The sequence below is a fragment of the Ptiloglossa arizonensis genome, chromosome 6 (assembly GCF_051014685.1).
Source record: "Ptiloglossa arizonensis isolate GNS036 chromosome 6, iyPtiAriz1_principal, whole genome shotgun sequence".
Classification (NCBI taxonomy): domain Eukaryota; kingdom Metazoa; phylum Arthropoda; class Insecta; order Hymenoptera; family Colletidae; genus Ptiloglossa; species Ptiloglossa arizonensis.
This window is the reverse complement of record NC_135053.1, coordinates 25,433,737-25,447,479: the sequence shown is the minus strand read 5'-3', so window position 1 is coordinate 25,447,479 and position 13,743 is coordinate 25,433,737. Positions and strand designations below refer to the sequence as shown.

At 35.6% G+C, this 13,743-nt stretch overlaps 2 protein-coding genes across 3 annotated transcripts; one reads left to right on the top strand and one right to left on the bottom strand.

The window, feature by feature from the left end:
• Positions 1-1,678: 1,678 nt before the first annotated feature.
• Positions 1,679-3,543, bottom strand: Parvin (beta-parvin). Of its 2 annotated transcripts, none has more exons than XM_076314428.1 (5): positions 3,384-3,543; positions 2,891-3,154; positions 2,407-2,801; positions 2,087-2,330; positions 1,679-2,019 (listed from the first exon to the last, which is right to left on the bottom strand). In XM_076314428.1, the coding sequence occupies exons 1-5, from the start codon at positions 3,499-3,501 to the stop codon at positions 1,943-1,945; spliced, it is 1,098 nt and encodes a 365-aa protein (XP_076170543.1). In that variant the 5' UTR covers positions 3,502-3,543; the 3' UTR covers positions 1,679-1,942. The 2 variants fall into 2 exon arrangements, with proteins under 2 accessions (XP_076170543.1, XP_076170544.1); XM_076314429.1 differs by having other exon boundaries at positions 3,351-3,491.
• A 468-nt stretch (positions 3,544-4,011) lies between these two features.
• On the top strand, positions 4,012-7,204 carry LOC143148124 (kinesin-like protein KIF18A). Its single transcript, XM_076314060.1, has 2 exons — positions 4,012-6,668; positions 7,020-7,204. Exons 1-2 carry the CDS (start codon positions 4,036-4,038, stop codon positions 7,057-7,059), a joined length of 2,673 nt encoding a protein of 890 aa, XP_076170175.1. The 5' UTR covers positions 4,012-4,035; the 3' UTR covers positions 7,060-7,204.
• The last annotated feature ends 6,539 nt before the right edge of the window (positions 7,205-13,743 follow it).

The window sequence follows — 13,743 nt, the reverse complement described above, 5'->3', positions numbered from 1 at the left end:
TCGTGCCACGCTCCATTTATTCGGCTTGTTCTATGTCGTGGCCGTGGATAGACAGAACATCGCGTATCACAGTCGGAGACGATAAATCTCGGACTACCGCGTACATCGTCACGAAATCTCATGCGCGTTTACCGCTGAACGCTGTCGATTGTATGTAGTACGCACGTGACTAGCTCCCGAATGTATGCACCGTAAGCGTTGCATGTTCACGGCGATGCATTGGGTTGTTCGGAAGGTCATTTCGTTTCCCAAAATGGAGAATATATCATTTAACAAAATGTTTATGCACTCTGAAAAAATCGTGTTTCATTTTCACCAGAAAAAAAAAAACGAAATGACTTTCCGAACTCAATATTTTGTTCTGTGGTATATCTTGTGGCATCGAAAAAGAGAAAAATACATTGTTTTTTTTTTGGAAAATAGGTACTTCGTTTTATCAGAATAAATTACTTTCGTTCCTAATTTAGCCCTCGCGCCTTCGGTGAGATCTCTGCAATGTATTGTATGCTTTTAGAATTATCGAACTATGCGTCAATACCAAAAGGATTGTAATGTGTTGCATGGCCTTAGAATTATCGAACTTTGCGTCAATACCAAGAGGAACTCTTTCACGAAATCGACGTTTAGGTATCAGTCGTCACGACAAACCGCGAAACGAATCTCAAGTAACAAATGTCTCTCCCGGGCCAGGTGCGCACGAACGTTTGAATCGACGTTGTACAGAAACAAACCACGAGGAAACTTTATCGATGGTCTGGGTCAGGTCATTTCATTTACCATAGATTAATACTAACAATTACCATTGATTACCATTAATACTACAATTACCATTGATTACCATTAATACTAACAATTACCATTGACTACCATTGATACTAACAATTACCATTGATTACCATTAATAATAACAATTCCAAAATCTTTTTATCGTTAAAAGTGATACACAGATGCATCAAATTCCCATCTAGACTATATGTATGCTTACGGAATTCGTCAACGTTGTCGATATAACTGAAGACTCGCGAACCTCTTAAATGATGTCTTGGTATCCCATTAACGAAGCATAACGCTTCGCACATCTTCGCAATGGCATACAAAATGGGCAAAAACTGAAAAATGCGTTTAACTCGGTGAATTCAAATAGAACAAGGTAGTTTGCGTTCGGGGTAAGTACAAGCCATGGAGATAGCCTTATCGTAAAAAACTGACGCAATGGGAAAGCGATTTTTAAAGTCATTCGCTCGATGCTTTCTCGAGCAGAGCGTCGAATATATTAAGTAACAGATAAATGCGAATCCCCTCATTATGGTATATAAAAAGTAATGTATTAATCTGAAGTACCACATACAAGGATCTACACAATTGTACGAGTAAGCACGAGTAAGAACAATTCTACCGAAATCGATCTTTTTAAAATAAGATGTTTAGATAACGATCATCTACTGTTGTTCGTACTTCATGTTTATGACACGATTCGTTCGAGTCTTTGAAAATTAGACGATGAGCAATACTTGTGAACGAACCGATTTATCGAGACTAGCTCAATTCGTGGAAAAATGAAATAAAAAATCAAATTATATTTTTAACGAAGGGGATGTTCTAAGGTAACAAACTATCGGACACAGTTTGTAAAAATTAAATAATGTATTTTTTCGACGTGTAAAATTGACCATGAATGTATAAAATTGAAGACTCTCGGTTTTACTTCTCATAACAATGTTGACAAAAATTAAAATCTTCCAGACATGTGATACCTCTACACCCATCGCAATTTCACGCTCTTCCCTCTTTTCGTAATTGTTGCAATAATTTTATACATTTGTCTGTCTTGATACAGAAAATACACTTTCTGGTTAGTCTATTAGTAATGTCGATATATCGCAGCGTTAGTTTGTCGCGTTTTATTAAATTCATTCGTTGTCAAAAAGCTTTCTTTTTTAGTTCACGTCTTTGTATGATACTTGGTGAATAAATTGTACAATACTCGCAGAGTCGATTTCAGATCCAAATTGACGATATCTGTGAACAGGACAGAGTTAAATTTGCCAACAGATACTTACTCTAGACAATTACTTTGATGACCAACCTTCTGACCGGGCTTTTGGTTTTGGCAATCCAATATCTTGCATAATATCGAACGCAAATGAAACATTGTGCACCTTTTGATCATGTGTTTTCGGTGTCAAATGAAAGCTACCTAGAGGCACAAAAAAACCCTCGAGAAGGCCAAGTAAAAGCGTTAAAAATACTCCGTCGTGGAATTGCGTATCCAAATCTGTCACTTCCAAGTGCACTTTACTTAGATGCTTGTTGACAAAAGTAATCAATGACTACGAAACAAAAGAATGCTATAAGTTGAACAATCGTTTAAACAAATCGCTTCTTGTACATTAAGCGAAAATATACCTTTCTAACGACAGCCAGATTATCGGCCGGACGGTCAAAAAGAGCATCAAAAGCATCGCGCTCGCATCGCATTCCCAAATCATTATACGTTGATGTAATTTCTTCTCTAACTGTTCTGTGTATTAATTGACCATCCTTTTTACGTACAACAACAACTTGTGCAGTCACTCTCTCTGGTAGTCTTACAGGGGCACGGAATTGTCTCGCTAAACCGACTAATAGATGTAAAATAGCAACAATATTCTTCGAATGAACCGTTTCTACGCTCCATTTATACGGGGGATACCGATCCAATACACGATTAGCTGTAGATAAAACAACTGCCAATTTTTGTTTCTGACCTTCTTCTGATTGAGTCACTTCGGGAACATCTAACTTCTCTCCTGTTAATTTTTCTAAAAATTGATGTCAATATGTCTATTTCCAATACATACCTTAAAAATTACCTTAAAATTAACTTTGGAACCTTAAAATTTAAGCATACCTAAAAGTTTCTGCAATATCTGTCCATCATAAAGATCTTCTGCAATATCTTTTACAATAATACGTTGATCGGCTAATTCGTCATTGATCCATTCGATCAAAACAAATACAAGCTCTTTGAGCTTGGAGTCCTCTAAAGATCTAGGTTCTATCATAGAACGTTCTTCGTTTTCATCTAACGCGTATTCTTCTGGTGGCATTTCTGGATTAGCTGCAAATCCTGGCGAGTCGATTGCATATTTTCCCTCCTCTTGAACTTCTTGTACTACAAATAAATAAATATAAAATGGTTTTATAGCTAACTATCGGATAATTTGAAGAGAATTTTGTAGAAATGAAATGTTGAAAATGAATTTACAATTTGATTCGTCCTAGTACACAATTTCGATTTATTATTACGACTCGTACCAAATATGGAAATGTGTTCTGTGGGTACACAGAAAGGGTATGAGTAGGGTTACCTTATTAGTGTTATGCTAAGCACAATGCGATACCTTCTTTGATTCGCTTTTTTCGACCCAAGGTTCCAATCTTATCCCAGAAACTCTCTTCTTTGTCATCTTTCTTTGCCGAAATGGGTGGTCGCGGTGATTTTGGACGAGGAGACGCCATCGTTCATAACTTACATCAAAGAGGTAACTACATCATATAAAACGTCATCTCTCAAAATACTAACTTCCGATCTGATTCAAGGCGTAGTAATTACATGAATGCATGTATACACCAGAGTCTATACCAGTCTTTCCTTTCGACAGACGGTTTGATTGGTGTAACGCTAGTGACTTTTCCTTTAAACAATAAATTGAATAATTACATTGCAAAGCTGAGGAGGAGAAGGGATAGCGCTAATCTTAAGTTCTTTAAAACACAAGATCCGTGTTACCGATAACTTATCCAAAGCACTTTTATTAATATATTTACATATTTCACATTGTTAAATTATAGATAATTTTATTTCTGTACGTCCTCTCCTTTTTCCATAGAGAATAGTCTAGCTACTTCCAATATTACAGTATTATAGGGATTTTAATCTGTTGAACCTGATTAGTTGGTGGAACTTCATTGTATGCCAATTTGAATTTCAAAGCTTGTGTTGCCGTCAACGGTTTGTGATGGATATTTGAGCGTAAATGAATAGAGTTTATTATGGTTTTTAATAAGAAAAATTTAGCGAAAACAATTTCGCCTATCAAAGTTAAAAAATTAATGAAAGTACAATTATCTACAAATGGAACAAAACCGAGTACGAGTGGAAGTACAGCCTCATCGATGGAAACAGAAACAGAAACAGATTCGCAGATGAGTATTCAAGTAATTGTAAGAATTCGACCACAGAATCAACGTGAGTTCCAGGATAACTGTAGAACTATCATAAAATTTGTTGATGACAAAATGTTAATTTTTGATCCAAAAGAAGAGGAGAATCCTTTCTTTTATCATGGTGTTGCTCAAAAAGGGCGAGATTTACTGAAAAAACAAAGTAAAGAGTTACAGTTCATTTTCGATAAAGTCTTTGATATGTCATCTAGTAATAGTGACGTATTTGAAGGAAGTACTAAAGATTTGATCACTAGCCTTTTAGATGGTTATAATTGTTCTGTATTTGCATATGGGGCAACTGGTGCTGGAAAGACTCATACAATGCTTGGCAGTAGCGAAGATCCTGGTATTACATATCGTACAGTGGCAGAATTATTTTCACAAATAGAAAAACAAGGTGAACATCGTGAATTTAATTTGGGTGTTACTTATTTAGAAATTTATAATGAAAATGTGCAAGATCTTCTACATAGTTCAGGTCCTTTACATTTACGAGATGATGGTAGATGTGGGATAATTGTTGCTGGCCTTCAAATAATTACTATTCACAGTGCTGAAGAATTGTTAACACTTTTAGCAAAAGGTAACAAAAATCGTACGCAACATCCCACTGATGCAAACAAAGAAAGTAGCAGAAGCCATGCTGTCTTTCAGGTTTATATTAATATTACCAACAGATTAGATGGTCAAGTACGACAAGTCAAATTATCTATGATCGATTTAGCTGGATCTGAGAGAGCTTCTGCCACTGGATGTAAAGGAGTAAGATTCAAAGAAGGTGCAAATATTAATAAATCTTTATTAGCTCTTGGAAATTGCATTAATAATTTGGCAGATGGGGCAAAACATATAACGTATAGAGACTCTAAATTAACACGATTATTGAAAGATTCATTGGGTGGAAATTGTCAGACAGTTATGATAGCTAATATTGCACCTTCCAGTTTTAGTTACGAAGATACCTACAATACCTTAAGATATGCAAATAGAGCAAAGAAAATTAAGACTCGCATAAAGAAGAATATTGTATCTTGCGAAATGCATGTAACTGCATATATAAAAATGGTAGAAGAACAAAAAAAGGAAATAAACTATCTGAAGCAGAAGTTATCAGCTTTAGAAAGTGGATCGATGCATATATCACCAGACTTCAAGAATACAAAGATCAACAAGGAAAGAGATAAGTGTACAGTAACAATTAGGAACACATTCATTGAACTACTTGAAAAGAAAAAGCTTTTGAATGAAAAGATTCTCTCTTTAGAAAGTGCTTACAAAATATTGTGTTTTAGAATTCAATACAAAAAAGCAGCAGATGAAAGATTACACAATTTGACAGCAGCTATTGATGTCTTGACTTCTGAGGAACAAAATATTAGCGGTAAATCGCGCATTAATAAATCTTTGCATTACTTTGAAAGACAAAGAGATTCTTTAAAAGAACAAATGGAGGCAGCATGGCAAGAATTATGTTCGATAGAAACAGAATTACAAAAACTGAATGTAGAAATAAAATTAAAGAAACTTGAGGAACAAGAGGATTTAATTGCATTAAGAACATATGAAATAGAGCAGTCCAGATTACAGCAACAGTACAAGCATGCAAAGAAAGTAAGTAATCTTCAGCAATGCGAAATACAGTCCCATTATTCAATGATTAAAGTGATGAGTGCAACATTACAAAATTATTATAACATGATGAGAGGCTATGGAACAATGACTGACACAATGAAAGAAGAATTTAAACAAATAATTAAGTTATTGGAGGGTGTAAGAAATATTAAATGGTCAGATACCGAAATGACCAATGACGACGAACATTTTTACAATTTAACTTGTTTAAGTATATCTCATTTGATAGATCCGCTCAATAGTAATATACCAGTATATACATTGTGTTCTTTAACCGAACAGAATCAAGATAATTATACTAATGATGCTTTAAATACAACATTTAACACATTCAGGCTAGAGACAGACAATGTTTTTGAAACACATGATACAACTACTACATTCGTAGGACATTCAGATACAACTACTACATTCGTAGGACATTCAGATACAACTACTAACAAAGATACAAAAGAACCGAAGAAGATCTTTAAAGAACTCAGTATTGTAAGTTGTATACAGGAAAAATCAAATAAACGAGTTCTTTGTAACAAAAATTCTATAAATTCAATGAAAACACCTACGAAGCAATTAAAAAGATTATCTTCAAAACACAAGGATACACTGCTTACAAAGGGAAACAAGACTAAAGAAAATAATCATATGCAAAAATCACAAGTAGGAATGAGTGCAAAGAGTATTGCAATACTAAATAAATTAAAAGCAGATAAACTTAAAAATAATTATCTCAATATGGATGTAACAGACAGAGCACTGAAAATAGTACGAGGGAAAGAAAGGCATAGGTTGATGGCCGTGCATCCATATCAGAAGCCAAATGGAAATAAGTAAGTATGGAATTTATTTGAGATTTTATATAACTACACAGAACTATCTGCACAGAATTATATGCAATATTAGTATTGAAATATAGAAAAGATATGTGTATAAACGATAATATCGATTAATACAAACTATTATAATTTGTATCTGATTGAAGTTGTCAAATAGATAATAATGACAGTAAATTGGTATTATATGGCACTGTAAAATACTTTCAAGGAAGAAAACATTTCTCTGACTTTGTTAAACATAAAGAATATGTATGTATTCTAGTTTGACACAGTAAAAGTAACAAAACGCATTTTTCTTTGAATTATTGAAAATTACGTATTTCCAATGATTATGTATGGTTTCAGAGTTGTACCAGCTTCATCTTCATCTCAAATACCTTGGTAGTGTAGTTAAATGCATATATATACACACACATACAAAATTGCTTTTCTTTGAGTAAGTGAGATGTGTAGAGAAATGAATAAACATTATATATTTGTAATTGAATCAAGTGCAAAAATGTGTAATGTAGAACGACGTCACATTTGTATAGAATCCATTTTATAAAAATAATTAAATTACTAATTGCAAAATATTCAATTTTATTACTAACGTTTGAAAAATGTAATTATTGGGTTGTTCGGAAAGTCATTTCGTTTTCCAAAATAGAGAATATATAATTTAATAAAATGTTTATACACTCTAAAAAAATCGTGTTTCATTTTCACCAAAAAAAAACAAAATGACTTTCCAAACAAGCCAATATATTTTTTAAGTAGTTATAAACATGTTACATGTCTATTTGACAGTGTTTCAAAACATTTTTTTAAAGATCGAAGTAATTTATTATTAGTTTACTTAGAAAGAAATCATTTCTCGACAAACTTGGACGAATTGCCACAGATTGCACCACTTGGATTATATGCATCACAAAATTAATTTATTAAGAGAATTTGTTAATAATCTTTTGAACTTTATCTAAACTGCATTATTAGTCGGCCAAATATAATTTTTATATTACGTTTGGTAACATAGAATAATTTTTTTAAGGTAATAAAGAAATTCTTCTCTTGCTTTTGTTTATGCGATCCTAAATTATGTTACATATCACAGAATAGAACTATGAGATAATAAAGTTATAAAGTTAAAGCTTTAGTCTTGTCCTTGTTGCAATTGGTTTCGACGAGTAAAAACACAGTTATGCCATATCTACAGCACCTGAGTAACGAAGGATATGCGAATGCTGAGATCGTTTGAAAATGCAGGGATTTCGTAAAATGGCTATAAATTTGAATCTGTATCAGAATTTTGCGCAGCGCCCAAGTATCAGTTACAATAAGTTGAATGAAACATTGTCTGCCCTAAATATACCGATGTACATTAGAATCAAACTAAATTTGTGGTAAATTCTACGAGAAAGACCGCAGCTATTCGCTCATATTATTTTGTATGTAGTTAATAATTGCATTACCTTGCTACCGGCGATACAATTAGTAATTATATACCAAATAATATAGATTGCCCAGGTCTCACCACGAGGAGGTTGCTGCGTATAGAGACCTGCCCTAACCCTACCCAACCACCCTCCATTTACACAGAATTTTGATTTACAACTTCCCTAATATACGACTCAGCAAAGCAACGATCGTGTTTAGATCGTTGCTCAAAGAACCAACAACCGTTAGCTTTCAGAAGAATCTGCCTTGAAAAGGCTAACTACGACACAAGTAGATGCAACATGGAGAACAAGTCGATGCAAAATGGAAAACATACCTACCTAATTAAATTCTAGTCATTCCTACCCAAACTAGTCATTGCACTTAATAGTAATTGTCTGCCTATATAAAAGCTAATTTAAAATTACCAGTAGAACCTACCTAACTAAATATCTAATTTCATTCACACCCTACCTAATATAAATATCTAGAAAAGTACAAGGAAACATTATATATTTCCTTCTTCTTTGGATGATCGGTGCCGCGAAGATTGTCCTGAAATATAAACTGTGGATATTAAATACAATTTCATACCCAAGAGCCTACCTAACTAAATGTCTAATTTCATTTACATCCTACCTAACAGCCTACCTAACTAAACATCTAATTTCATTTAGACCCTACCTAATAGAAATGTCTAGAAGTATAAAAGAAAACATCATATGTTTCCTTTTTGTTATGACGATTGGTGCCACGAAGATTGACCTGAAACACAAAGCGAAAGATATTAGACACAATGTCATAAGTCTCACCAATTTTTTCTCTTGGCTATATTGAGTTCCATTTTGTCCCAAATTCTCACATTCTATTTTCGATTCCCTTAGATTTGTCATTTATTCCTTACGCAGTAGGAAGTGTCTATTAGTAGACATAGAAATAAAAAAAATAATAGCTGAAAATAAAATTCGTTAGTAGACAGAAACAAAAATTACGCACAGTCCAACGAGGAATTTCATATCAATCACAATAACACTGACACTCGAAAAGTAAAATTATAATTGTTTGTTTGTTATATAAAAATTGAATTTTAATTTTATTTCACATATTATTTAACGAGAATATACCAATTTAAAAATATTTTTAACATCATTGATATTGGAATAATCATATTTTACTGGATTCAATGTAAATTATTTTTGCATCCAGAAGAAACCGATAATCATGCGATAATATAGACTCTACTCGAAAATTTATTATCAATACAAACTATCGAATTGCAGCTTGCGTACTTTTTCGGTACGAGTTTTTTAATTTTTCATTAAATTACGCAACGATCGCGAGTCGACTTTGATCGATGCAAAGAGTTTCGAATATTTATAAAATAAATACACTACTTTATTAGGCAAATTTTTCTGTAAATCAACTGCGCTCGCAAAAATAATATATCCCGTAGCAAACCTAATAACGAATACCCTCTATTGCAGAAGCTACAATAGTCTGTTAAATTTATCATCATCATCGTTTTACTGGCACCGTACCAGAATTATAAATATGTACAATTCGTAAAAATGACATTTCAGATACGATTCTACGCATTTCAGCAGTATTTTCAGTTACAAACGCTCGACTTACAACGCGACGATTGCAATTTCCTTGCAATATGGTCCACTTATCAAATATGCAAACAAACCCGTGAGTGGACCGTTCTTTTTTCGCAACGCTACTATATTAAATATATAATAATAGATAGAAAAAAAAAATACTCCCGAGAGCAGCCAAAATGGTGCTTTATAATCGTGAAGTTAACTGATTAAAATATAAAAAAATTCTCAATAAAAATCGCGCGAGGTGCTTCGTTATTCGCAACACTAATATATATATAGTAAAATGCAAAATGAAAAGACTCCCGAAAGCAACCACGTTAGGGCGCTTTATAGCTCGCAACGCTAATTGAATACCGTGCACCTGTGTATGTTAAATAATACGCAACGCTAACTTTAATAGTCGAGTGCAGTCGTTTCAGACTGCGGGGAATCACGTGTTGGACAGCCGATTCAGCTGTTTCGTAATTCCAACAGTGATTCCAGTGGGAATTTTTGGGCGTTAAGTGAGTCGCAACACTAATTGAAACAAGCAACGCGATCAATCGATATCGCAACGCTAATTGAAAATACAAATACAACCGCGATCAATATTCGTCGTTCGCAACACTAAAAGTAATCGCGATCGGTAAGTACTCATCGAACGCAACGCTATTCTAGAAATGAATGCAATCTTTGCATTCAGATCTTGCAAAATCAAAAGCAAGCGCGCTCGATATTCGTTCGCAACGCTAATTCAAACTATAATAACTACATGCGTAGCTAATTTCAATCGCGATTGGTATTTGTTCGTAACGCTAATTCAAATCGTGACGATTTATCGTCCGTACAACTAATTGCAATCGCGATTGGTATTTGTTCGCAACGCTAATTCAAACGCGATCCTCCCCATTCGCAACGCTAACTCAAATCGCGATCATCGCTTGTTCGCAACCCTAATTCAAATCGTGACGTGATTCTCGTCCATGTATCTAATTGCAATCACGATTCTTTCTCATTCGTAACGCTAATTCAAACCGCGAGTTGCCCAATATTATTGGGGGGTGAGGTGCCACAGCACGCGTGGTACACGTAAGTGTACACGTGCTAAAGAAACTAACTACTACACAACTACTTGCGAGTACAGTGACAAAATATTAATAGTAATGACTTTCCATCCTCGGATAGATATATCCGAAGATGGATAGCCATTCGTTGCAGCCCACTCTTGAGACAATTTGTCTAGGGCCTCTTCGGCTTACAGCCTCTTCTCTCTTCGGACGGCATTGCCCGATCTGAAACCCTACGTTTCGCGAAAACCGCGTACAAAACGCGTGCGACCGTGCAAACGATTCAGAAATCGTTGGTCGTGCAATGCACGCGTGAACAAATGGAATTTCGAGCGTTCGTTCGTTTCGAGGCCCTAATTCGACGCGACCGCGTCCACGAACCATTAAAGCAGAGAAACCCGAAGAATCGAAAGCTACGCCAGATGCAAACGATATTCCTCGTTTGCACCAGCTTCGCGATCAATTCTTCGAATTGTCCTACAGGTGCAGGTACGTCACGCGAAAACGCGCCTACCCGAATTGAGAATGCGACGACCTGCCCTGGCCCTACCTAACCGTTCTTAGCACACATACCAGAAGGTAAGTTACCTAACCTACCTAGACCTATATTTAAAAAATGGCAAAACATTCTCTCAAACACAATCACTCCACGGTTCTCATTCATAACGCCCGGGTGCAATGAGCCTAACCTAGGGAGGCGTCCCCGGGACGCCTCCGACACCCGAGCTTATCAAACATGCACACTCTAAAGGTACATACCAAGTTCCTGAAATTGTCTGACAATGGCTGGCGATCATTGCGTACATGTACTCGTAACGAGCATAAGAATTTATCGCGTGGCTCTTTAAGAAGAGCAATCGTCGCGTGAACAATTGTCGCGTGAACAATTGTCGCGTGAACAATTGTCGCGTGAACAATTGTCGCGTGAATGTAATAGCAAAAGTTAAGTTAATACAGATAGGTACCGTCATTGATAACATGACGTAGTCATACTATAAGAATACAGAGTATTCTTTGATTCGTATTCTCTATGATATATTTTCGCGAATCGACGCAATTCCACAGCCTAACCACACATACATATGTGGAAATTACGTCGTGCACGATACGCCAGCGCATTGTCAGACACTTATATATATTATTATTGTTAATCTTACGGACTAAGAAGTCATCGTGCACGTTGCCTTCGCTCGAGCAAGTAGCACCTGGGCACTTGAACGAGTTCAGGCAACGAACACGGAAAAATCATGCTGAAAATCCTGAACTAGAAAGTGTGGTTAACGTATCTAGTATCTAACGAGATAGTATTCTTTCGTTCTGTTCAAATGACTCGACTTTTTATTTGTGAAAAATTAAGAGAAAATTGAAAAATCTACTATGCAAAGAAGTTACTCGTAAGAGAATTATTTGTAAGAAAAAATTGATCAAGAAAATCTAAGATAGAATATTTAATTACTGAAAGTTTTGAATAACCCTTGGTCGATTTCGTCGTCAAAGTAAATTCTTTCAAAGTTGTAAAATTGTGTACAAATCTGTTACTTTGACTCGGAAATCTAACCAGCGCGAAATGCCTTCTTGTATACGAAATGTAACATAAAATTTACGGATAAATGTTAATACTCGAATCATATTCTAACGCGAGACTCGAACAATATATAAAATAATCAAATATTCGACAATATCGTTTTCGCGTAATACTAATCGATAGAATTGCGAAGTCGGAGGGTATCCGACTTCTTCGCTAAATAATTATATCGCGGTATAAAGAACGCGGTATACAAGAAGGCCCTATTACCTCAACTAAGAAATACGTACAAGTACAAGGAAAAATATTGCTCGCGAGTATATGGTAAATATACTCGCGGTCACTGTACTCGCAAAAATCAAGAAATATAAATACAACCGGTTACCCGTGTCGATTCGGACCTTTCGTCCTACGACATGATTGGGGACCGGAGGAATACAAAATTGCATGCGACTCACCGATCGTAGAACACGAACTGGTGAATACCTCGGCAACGTGTCATCGTAGTAAACCCAAGGTGGAGGATCTGTAACAAAAAGAAATCAAAAAACGTGACGATTTGATTCTAAAGTTTCAAAATGGTTTCAATTTTAGTACCGATAAATAGGTACTTACGTTGTTCGCTGGTGGACTCCCGCCCGATGTCCCAGCCAGATGTCATCGTGGAAGTCTTTGGACCCTGGAACTAAAAAAATCAGAAAACACATATAGTAAACTGCAAGGGTTAATATGCATGCATTTAAGAACAGTGGTGATAGATACTTACGTTGGTTGCTGGTGGAGGACTGCCCGAGACTCCTCCTGAGTCAATGATGCACTGACTCTAATACCGGGGACGATTCACTTTAGATAATACGAAAAGAAAAAAAAGAAAAAAGAATAAACTAAATTAGTAACGCGACCGAGTAACAAATCCGGCGAACAAAAATGATTCTATTGACGGGATTCAAAGAGCAAGAGAGCCACGATGCTCTCGAGAGAATTTATAAAACGCGAGAAACACTGAATCTAGATCGCGTGGACCTAAACTCTGAACGAGACTCTACTCGAAGCCACTTTGCTCCGAAATACATTACAAATTTACGCAATAAACACTGACTCTACTGGCCGCATTGCGCGCGGCCGTCAAAATTGCTGAAAGAAAAGATGGGAGGAAGGGAGGAGTCGTTTATCGAGCGTTTGTAAAGAAAATACTGCTCGTTTTTAATGGTTCGCACTTTGTCGTGCAAAGCATCAAATTCGACAAGATACTATCGAACAATTTTCAATTGTTCAATAGAGGATTTTCGTTATTAGAGTTGCGAACGTGTTCATTCTCGTCGAGAAATACGCATCGCGATTTTTATAAATATCGGAAAACTCGTTGCGTAGATCAAAGTCGATCGGTTGGTACTCGTGTTCCAAAAACACGACAATACGCGGCTACGGGTGGAAAAACTCGCATCCGAAACGCGTACGCAAACGCAATTGCGACTGGT

Coding starts and splice junctions, on each gene's coding strand:
- Parvin (XM_076314428.1), bottom strand. CDS start 3,501: ATGGCGTCTCCTCGTCCAAAATCACCGCGACCACCCATTTCGGCAAAG. Junction 2,802..2,890: donor GATATTGCAGAAACTTTTAG/GTATGCTTAAAT, acceptor ATCAATTTTTAG/AAAAATTAACAGGAGAGAAG. Junction 2,331..2,406: donor ATCTGGCTGTCGTTAGAAAG/GTATATTTTCGC, acceptor TTTGTTTCGTAG/TCATTGATTACTTTTGTCAA.
- LOC143148124 (XM_076314060.1), top strand. CDS start 4,036: ATGGTTTTTAATAAGAAAAATTTAGCGAAAACAATTTCGCCTATCAAA. Junction 6,669..7,019: donor CAGAAGCCAAATGGAAATAA/GTAAGTATGGAA, acceptor GTATGGTTTCAG/AGTTGTACCAGCTTCATCTT.